The sequence below is a fragment of the Peromyscus maniculatus genome, chromosome 12 (assembly GCF_049852395.1).
Source record: "Peromyscus maniculatus bairdii isolate BWxNUB_F1_BW_parent chromosome 12, HU_Pman_BW_mat_3.1, whole genome shotgun sequence".
Lineage (NCBI taxonomy): Eukaryota > Metazoa > Chordata > Mammalia > Rodentia > Cricetidae > Peromyscus > Peromyscus maniculatus.
The window spans coordinates 42977177-42987359 of NC_134863.1; the positions used below are offsets into that span (position 1 = coordinate 42977177).

Sequence of the window (10183 nt, forward strand, 5' to 3'; positions counted from 1 at the left end):
ATGACTTCAGAATAAAGTATACAGCCTCGCATTTGAACTCAGTGAGATGGCTCTGGGGGCAATGGTGCTTACTATCAATCCTGATGATCTGAGCTTGATTATCAAGACCCACATATCAGGAGAGAATGGACCCCAGAATGTTGTCCTGTGACCTCCATCCTCACACTGTGAGCACACACACACACACACACACACACACACACACACACACACACCAACTAAGTTAATAAATGTGACATAAAAGCATAAATATCAGGCAGAAAGAGCTTGAAACTACATCTTAACTCTATTGTGAATATTACTTTCCTTATTTTAAAAGTGTTTTCTTCAGTATATTCTTGGTGGAAACTTTCCAAATAGAGATTGCTATGCTTCTTTCTATATAAAAGTCATCATGAAGTATATTTCACTCCCATATTTCTTAAAAGGTCCAAAGATTACAGGGTGAAATGTGTTTACTCATATTAACCTCTTTAGTGTTTGTAAATAATGCTATTTTTCAGCTTTAACAAAAAATTAAATGATGACCCTGATCCACAGAATTGCTGGAAGAATTGTTCAAAATATGATTTACTTAAAAATATGTGAAGTTTGCTTTAGTAAGATCTCTTGCAGGGGCATTGCAAATGGCATTAGTTATACCACCACAGTGTATGTTGTACCTTCAGGGAATGAATACAAATATTTGGCAGTCACTTGTGTAAGGGAAAGCAGTGTCAAATACTTTGAAGGCACACATGTGGCTTCCTCTGAATCTACTTTCGGGCCAGCCAATCTGATTCCACAGTTGTGAGCAGAAGAAAACATTGCTCCCAACTACAGCTTGTGTTCTAAAAGTTAGGTGTTCTAGAAGTTAGGTGTCAAATTATATGTAAAGAACAGTAATTTAAAAAAAAAAAAAAACATATGAACCAAGTTTCCCGTCATCAGTGGCTCCATCTGTGTACAATGAAGTCAGGCAGTAATATATCTGTAACTTCTGCTCTCTATATGTACATTGTTTATGCATGTCCATTACTCATACCTGTACTTTACAGTATCTTTTGATTATGTGAAATCTGTTCTTTATTTTTGTTATATGGCAATAGCACAGTTACAGAAGGAGCATGGTTTTTGAAATGTAATTTTAGACTTTCTCTTCAAATGATGAATATATGTGTTATATAACTCAGGAATTTCACTTTCAACATATCTTCCTTCCAACAATCATTGTTCATATAGAAGGTAGCATCTAAAAGAATGTTCATTGCTCTATTTGCAATATAAAACATACAGGAATAGCTACATTTCCAAGATTGGCAAAATGTTCATCACAATGTCCCAATTTAAGTAAATGCATAATATTTTTTTTTTTTTTTGGTTTTAGGTGAGGTGGAACAAATGTTCTGATATGGCAGTTTCTTCATCTCTAAACTGTGTTGATCAGGAAAAGGAAAATTGCAAAAATATATGTGGATATAATGAGTCCTTACTCCTCCTAAAGGAGAGAAGTGTTTGTGCAATTATCTGTCACTGTACGAGTACTTGAATGAAACCGATTTTCTGAGCCTCACATTGGCAAGCAAATTAGCAGGTAGCAGGGAAGTATTAAACAACCTCAAGAAACCCCCAGCATCTGTGACCACTTTTAGAGCTTGTTTAGTTTCGCTAAAAAGGAACAGGTACCACTTGTCTCTGAGTCAGAGCCCCATTCCCCTCACCCCCAGTCTCCTTATCCCTCCTACTCTCTGACCCGATAGATTTGCTGGCTTCCTCCTCAGCACATCCCTCAGCTATCACTGCTAAACCGTTTCCAAGTTTATCCTAACCCCAACTAGATCCGGGTGCTGCCATGTAAACTGTTCTTTATTCTTTTGCAGCACCTAGCAATCCCCCTAGCTCTAGTCACACACTTTGTAAAAGTTTCTGTTTCCCAGAGAACATGGTGCTGGAGGGATGGCCTCTTAGCTGTCGAGTAATTAGTCCACTTCCTCATCCCAAAGTACAGCCCTTTGCTCTGCACACTCCGAGGACTCAGCAGTTACTGAATGTTTTATATGTTGAGCAGTCATGTGAGTTTTGAACTTAGATTGGCCAACAACGTGCCCTTTGACTGGTAACAAATTCTTTATGTAGAGGTCCCACAGTATTCTATGCCATTCTTTTGACATGCCAAAGCATGAGTCTTGGTCTCAATCTCTCTTCTCTCTCTCCCACATGAAACTTTCCATCTTCTCATTCAATAGGTTAAGATTTTAAGAGTAAGAAATTAATGGAAGATCCTGGTAAATCTGTGTGTGTATGTGTCTGCCTCTCTGTCTCTCTGTCTGTCTGTCTCTCTCTCAAACACCCCACTACACACACACACACACACACACACACACACACACACACACACACACACACTTTTTATTGCCTCTCCCCCCACCCTTTTTTTTTACTATGGATCTAAGCGAGCAAACTCACTACAAAAGCAGGCTATAACTCCATCTTTCATGTACTCCACAAGAATCAAGCTCAGATCGCTTGATGATATTTCACTATAACTGACATTTAAATTTTAAAATGTTAGGAATATGGACTTTTTCAGGATGACGAATGTATTTTTTATAGTTAAGTATTAGAAGGTAAATATGTAGATGGAACAGTTAGTAATAATTATGTTCTGCTTGGCAGTTCTCTGTTACTATAATAAAACACTTGAGAAACTCGACTTACAAAGAGAAAAGGTTTTGAATCTTAGTTCTGAAGTTTCCAGTTGGAATGCAATTGGCACCCTTGTTTTGGGCCCATAGTGACACAGTACTTCATGGCAGGAGGACACCAGGAAAAAACTGCCTATGCCATGAGCCAGGGAGAAGAAAAAGAGGTTGGGGCAGAAAGCTATTCCATTGTTGTGTGTTCAGTAATTCTAAACTTCTTTTAATTCAGTTTCCCTCTGTTATTTATAAATTTTACATTACTGGTTGCCACTGTTTAAAATGACCTTGAAATCCACTGAAAGTACTACTGTTTTTACTAAGAGCAGGTATGTAAATAGCCTTTGGAGAATCAATGCACCAAATTGTCAAGCCAACTTACATCAAGAAAAAAGGAACCACCTCTTTATTTATTCATAGAAACTCATATAAAATAACGGAACAAATTTGCAAAGAAAGTGGTCACTTAGGGAAGGCAAACTCTTACCCAATCTGGAAAGTATTAACTTTGCCCATCTAAGTGACTGACATGTGACTGGACAAATTTGAAGATTAGATGAAATAACGTGACCATAGGATGTTTTCCTTGTGATTGTCAAGAGTTTGTGACATTTCTATTATTTGAAAAGACTGTAAACACTTAATTACATCTAAACATGATGTTTTTAGTCTTATAGTCTTACTTTGACCAAGATTTCATAAGGACACAGAAAACAGAGAGGAGAAAGGAGAAACCAGACACAGAAGTTAGATACCCAGTTTCTGAACCATCTATTCCCCACATAGTTTGATTTCATTATTTTTAAATACAATCAACCCTTAGAAGACCAGATACAGGCATGATCATTAAGTAACTCAACTTAGAGTCACATTAAATAATCCTTTGATGAGGACTGCTATGCACTGCATGCAACTCTGCTTTTCCCGTTGATACAATGGGTAATTGAGAACTGACTAGATAAATAAGAAGAAGCATTAAAAGCTAATTTCATTCCTGGAACACACACTACAATAATGGGCAATGATAATAGGTTACCATAAAACAATGACTAAATATCACAACATTTCTGAACCATTTTTTTTCTGAAATATATGCTACTCTAGTCAACAACAAAAAAGTTAAAAAAATATGAGATTTGTCATTTAAATAAATAGCTGAATGAAAATATTTATAACTCTAGTAATATGTAACGTTTTACATATAGTAAGAATACTTGAATAACTGTAGACTAAAGCTTTGTCAAATGGCATGATATATATATATATATATATATATATATATATATATATACTTTTTTTTTTCCAAATTTCACCTTGCTTTCCATAGGGAAAGGAAATACTCAAATAAGAAAGTAAATAAAGGTAGAAATGGACACATTTCCAGTCTTTTTAGTTCTCGTTGGGAAGAAAATGAACTAAAATTTGAAAGTAATAATAAACACACATTAATTTATCACCACTCCTAAGAAAATATTCTTGGTAGTTTTTGTTATTTCAGTGAATGATGTAATTCTTTGTACGTCACAAAAGTCTTATGCCAGCAATGGCATGGACCTGTGTGAAAACAACAAAGAACAAAATTAACACTTTGAAGTGACTGATTCTCTTTGTCCACACAAAGACACGAATGCACTTTTATATTTAAAATAGGGAACCTGTGTGGCTCCTCTCCATATTCCCAGATATAAATCAGATGTGTCTACTTGGGTTAAAGAACTCTTTCGTGTTTGATGTTAAACAAATGGTGTGTCTGGAATATAAGACATAATGATCATAAAGCATTTAAAACACTGCCTTAAAAATACTGCTATTACACATGAAAAAATGCTTACAAATCAGCACTCAGTTCCGGTAAGATCTGGATTTAATGGCATAAGAATTGGGGGCATAAAAAAGGGACTAAGATAAAAGAAAAGAAAGAAACATTTTGGCGCCTTTTAATAAAACAATAAAGAGATAACTAAGTGGAATAGATTAAAATATTTTGTTAATATCTTTGCATTTTAATATAGCACATCTTACAGCTACAAATTTTAAAAATGCAATTCTGTGGAATGATTAATCTCACTACAATCAGAACCATGAATTACACAAAAGGAAAATTCTGTTGATGAGAAACAGGGGCAGAACAATAGCTCTCAAGGTCATGCCACAGCATTTTTAGATGCAATAGGTAAGAAGAAACTGAACTCTGGAATACCAGCCTCAATATAAATAGTACTTAAGAGTACTGAGTGGGCTCTTGTTGACTGCCTACTTAACAAGTCAATGACATACATGCATTCCCATCTGAATTTCTATCACAAAAAAAGTGAGCTTGAATATCCTAAAATGTCAGAAAAGTTGGGAATTAGCAATGCAAAATAGCTTGGATTTCTATAGCTTTTAAAGTGACATGAAAGTTTCCGTGTGTTGTATTCTCTGTATCATATGAGCACTATTAGGGTTAGTAGAACAAGTTTTGTTACATGTGCATTTTAGTCCCAGCCAGCTTATACCTAATTCTAGAACTACACACGCAGTTAAGAGGAAGGCAGATGGCTACACTACCAGGCTTTTCTAAGGTCTAAAACCTTTCCCACTCCTAGGTGAATGGGAGACTAATAACCCCCCCCCCATCCCTACCCCGCCTCATGTTATTTTGATTGTCCTGATTGGTCCTGGAAGAATAAGCACAACACATTCTCATGAATTTATAAAAGGAGAAAAAGAGAGAAAGTTATCAGTAGGGATACACACTGAAATCTTTCTAGCAATAAATTTTGTCCAGAAGGAGAGAATAAGAAACACATTATTGGAAAATAATTCTGTCAGTCCAAATGTTTTTCTACCTCAATACAAAAAAAAAAAAAAAAAAAAAAAGTGTCTGAGCTGGAGGAAGTCTCAAGGAATAGATTCATGGTTCCTTTTTCTTTTTTACTTTTCACAGGAGAAAGCTGAAGCCTCAAAAGGTTTCTTGTCATGTTCAAGTGCCCAAATGTAGACCTAGGTTTTGAGCCAAGCCTAGAAAAGCAATATACTGCAAGCAGTACTCCATTCCATTGTAAATTGCTATTGGATTAAATACACCAAGCACACAACAACCTATTGTGGCAGTTTGTATTTGTAAAATTAATAAATTTTAATAATCCCATGTGAGAGATCTGAAAGGACATGACTTCAGTGGCTGCTTCCCCCCCCTCCGCCCCAGAACTAATGAAATAAACTGATAAACGATGGTACCCCCACTGAGAACAGCTTTAGGCGTCCTAAAGTCTTAGAGTGAACCTTGCATCCTCATGAAAAATGAAAAAAAAAAAAAAAAAAAAAAACCTCCCAGGGAGGGGTGTGCTCAGATGGCTCAGGTGAAGAAACAGTTAACCGCCATACCACACCTCCTGGCAAACAACCCAGGCAAGCTTTCTTTAAAGCAGTACAAAATGTCACCACAGGCTGACGCTCTTTCTGCAAGAATAATGAGATTTTTTGCCACCTAGGATGCTGAGCACACACTTCCTTGCCTTTATCACATTCAGATTTTGTTGGTGGAAGTCTTGCCTCCCTTTTCCTTCAAAACAGACTGTACAAGAGGCCTAAAACATATGGGTCACTACGGTGGTCCTTGTCAAGGCAAAAGACCGGCATGAGCAGCGTCTGTCCTCTGGCACCTGACACATACTGTTAAAACTGCTTCAGAAATGAGGCAGGCAGGAAAATGAGCCCCAAGGATGAAGCCAGGCAGTACCTCACTCTCAAGGCTCCCCCTGCAGAGGACAGACACTGCAAGCCGCGCACTCTCTGTCCTGAACTCACTTGCTGGAGACCCTGCGCCTTTACAACCACGATCTTCCCATTGAAAGCACTCTGAGATCCCATGGAGAAGTTTGCGTCAGCGCTATCATTCAGGGGAAAAGTGAATTTTTGGGGTTTGTGGCTTGCGATCCCCCCCCCCCACGGATCAGCAGGCGCGCTCCTGCGGGAAAGCGCACAGCTGGTGGCTTGGACTGGAGCCTGCGGTGCAGAAAGAATTGCCATCAGGTCTGAAAGAGGAACCTCTCCCCCCCATTTGGCAGTTCCGAGTGAAGAAAAACCTGTTTTTCCGACGGGGCCAACTGAAAAGAAATTCCAGCGCGACCGCATGAAAGGTTAACTGCTGTGTGCTGCAGTCCGGGGGTGGAAGTGTGACAGCCTCGGAGCCTGGTGTGAGAGGGTTAAAGCCAAGAGCGGACACAGGCATGTGTATTGTCACATTTCACACTGACTCCCAAGCTCCCTTATTGACTCTTCACCAGGGTTCCAAGGTGCCCTTCCCCCATCCTACACTGGGATCCAGAAAAAGTGAGTCTTCATTGTGCAAGACAAGAGAGGAGCGGGCCGGTGCTCATCATCTGAGTGTTGTGACTCTGCCCTACCTGCCTTAAATCCGGCGCTACTCAGGTTTGAGGGTCCCCGCCCCAGAGCCTGAGATTGGCCACCCGGTGTCTTTCCCAGCCTCAGAAACAGTAAAGTCATTACCTCACAAATGCAACTTTGATATAGAGATATGGTGAAGACAACCACCCCAACGCCCCCCCCCCCGCACACACACAGCAGCATCAGGAGGAAGAGGAGGAGGAGAATCAGGCTCCTGTGGCCTCCTTACTTTCTCTTCTTTCCTGAGAAAGATTCCTAGCCTTTGAACCCTCTTCTGTGGCTTCAGCTTGCCAAAAATTGAAGGGGTGTACAGGGATAAAAGATGCGAAAAGGAAGTCAGTCCTTTTTTCCCCTCCTCCTTGATTTAAAACTAAAGGGGAGGTGGGGTGGGGGGAGCAGGCAGAAGCCAAAATAACAGGGAATAGTAGTTTAACCCCCAACTAGCCACTAAATGGTAGAAAATCAAAACTTCGAAAGGTTAGATCCTCGGGCTCCGCAGGGAAAAGTGGCTGCCCCTTGGGCCAGTAGACTGGGAGAGCATATATTGAGAGGGCAGGACTATGGTGTGTCAGCCTGCAGGCCAGCTGGTGGACGCCAGGGCCAGGGATGTCCCCTAGGGTGAGCAAAGGGATTCCCCCCTAAGATATTCTGGTTGGTGGGAATTTTATCATTTTCCTTCGAAGACTCAGTGTAGAAGTGAGAACTGAGGCGCTATCACCGGGTGGGTGGAAATCAAGAAATCCCTCACACAGGGCTCACAACCCTGGCTGCTAACCCCAGTCCACGCTGCGTGACTCGGCTGCCATCAACCCTACACTCACCACCCACCAGACGATGCAGCTGCTGTTTCAGTGTTCATCTATTATTTATTTATTTATTTATTTATTTATTTATTTATTTATTTATTTATTTATTTATTTATTTTTTCTGAGATGGGCAAAGCCCTCCCTTGCCCCCGCCTTCCCTCCCAGGTCTTCATATTATGACCAGGAGGAAGTTACTAGGGGATTTATCATGACAAAGTACCGGTAGTTATTTCAGCTCAAAGCCCAGCGAAAGGAAACTGCCCTGGGTTCAGTGACGTGGACTTTGACACCCCGAGACCGGAGGGACCGTGCTGGGGAGAGAGCAGAGCAAATCCTGGGGGCTCCTCAGCCTCAAAGCCAAGCCTCATCCAAAGTTCCTGGAGATTTCCTCCTCAGTGCTCGCTCTCCTCTCTCTCGCTCTCTGCCCAAACTTGATCTGACCAGCCAAGCCTAAAACGTGTGACACAAGTGACTGTTCCCAGAGACAGGTCCGCGTCCCCGCGCGCCTTTCCAGCTCCCTGACTTTCCCAACCACCACGCGCTGGAACACACAGTCCCAGGCCACCCAGGGAACCGCCCCCGGGCCACCACAAGCACGACAGTCGGCTGGCTGCTCAGAGGCCACCATTGCTTACCTGGTCTGAGGACCGCGGCGGAGATCAAGAGGCAGAAAACCAGACGGCCAGAAGGAGAAACCTTAGGTGCCATATTCCTCCTCCTCCTCGAGGGCCACCGACAAAGTCCACGCCGCAGGAGGGGGCGTCGTCCCCGGGCCCACGGGGCCCGCTCGCTCGTGGGTCCCGACTGACTCAGGGGGCACCGGCGTTTTTTCCTAGACACACGGTCCCCCGGGGATCGTGGCGCTGCGCCGTCGGGTCTAGACCACACCACACGCAACTTTCCTCCACGCGCCACCCGCAACTCCTCCCTCCCCCTCCAGGACGCCCTCCCTCGGTGTCTTTGGCTGCTCCTCCCAGGACGGGCGACCGACCCTCTTAATTCCAGGAGACGCTTCAGTAGTCAGTCCAGGTGGACGCGGTTCTTCTTGGCTGCAATCTCCGGTTAGTTTCTCTTCTTGCAAAAAAAAAAAAAAAAAAAAAAAAAAAGGAGGTGATAAGAAGAGCAGTGAGAGTTGCAGCGCGCACGGATCACGGGGGACCTCGAAGGGGTCGGCGGGGCAGCAGCGCCTTGGGCTCGCACCGTGTGGGTCTCCTCAGGTGGCAGCCGCGGCACTGGATGGAGCGGCGGCAGCTGGAGCAGTGGCGGCGGCCGCGGGCTCGGGCTGCTCTGAGTGGAGGGCTGGAAGGCGTGTGTAAGCTGCCTGTCTCCTCCTCCTCCTCCTCCTCCCGCTCCTCCCTCCCGCCCAGCTTCCTTGGCGGCAGCGCGGAGCAGGTGGTTGGAGCGCGGATCTGCAGCCTAGAGGCGCTGCAGGACCGAGTCCGGGAACTGAGCGGAGCTGGCGGCCCCAGGGTGGGAGGAGAGCCTGATGGCCCCCCCTCTACCCGCCTCCCCGCCTGCGCCCGGGTGGGCGGGGCTGCCCTTGACTCCGCCTCCCAAGGACACACCCGCCAATAAGGAGCGGGCTTGAGAACCCCCCGGGCACAGCGGGCTGAGTTCGCCGCGGACTGGCTCTGGCCACTGGGTTCTCAGCGCCCCCAAGACACACAATCTGTGACCATCTGCTGTCCGCCCCGCCTAGTCACATAGCTGTCTTCTTGCACTCGGAAGCCCAACTCAGTACTCACTGGCTCACGCCTAGGGATTTTTCTCCTCGGTGGTGGTACCGCGCCTTTGGCTTCTGTGGAGTTATGAGGGCAGCACCGTGGGGGTGAGGAGAGCATCTTTGGTCCTCTTGGACCAGGACTGAGGGAGGTGGAAAAGATGGAAACAGTCACTGGCTGGTTCAGGATAATTCTCCCCCAGGGATAAACTCCTTCCTTCCTTCTCTAATTCGCCTATCTTCTCTAGCCCTAGTCCCAGCTCCCGCACACCTCCCCAAAGCAGAACATTTAGTCAAGTATCCAGTACCAAGAAGCCAAAAGAGATTTCTGCCCTCCCTCCACCCACTCCCCATCTCCCTCCCGGTGAGCATTAGGACTCTACACCATACCACATCATACGGATTTTCCTAACGTCCCTTTTAAAAAGTGTCACTTTTATTTTTAATTAGGCGGCGATTTTAAATTACAAAAGAAAATCCAGAGTTACTCGGATTAAAAATCAACTCCTCCTGGTCCGTTCCAGAAAGCGAGGCACCCAGCAGATGGGCAGGCTTCTCAGGCAATTTCTGAAGCTCGAACCACCTCC

General features: G+C 43.8%; 1 protein-coding gene across 4 annotated transcripts in view; it reads right to left on the reverse strand.

Annotated features, from left to right (window-relative positions):
* Positions 1-9237, reverse strand: part of Alcam (activated leukocyte cell adhesion molecule) — a 179410-nt gene extending 170173 nt beyond the window's left edge. For 2 of the 4 annotated variants that reach the window (XM_076548984.1, XM_076548983.1), the window contains exon 1: positions 8512-8728. In XM_076548984.1, coding sequence (XP_076405099.1) covers positions 8512-8584 — 73 coding nt within the window. In that variant the 5' untranslated portion in view covers positions 8585-8728. Of the gene's footprint in view, positions 1-8511 lie in introns of all 4 variants that reach the window. The other 2 variants (XM_006989991.4, XM_006989992.4) reach the window with 2 other exon arrangements.
* Between the last annotated feature and the right edge of the window lie 946 nt (positions 9238-10183).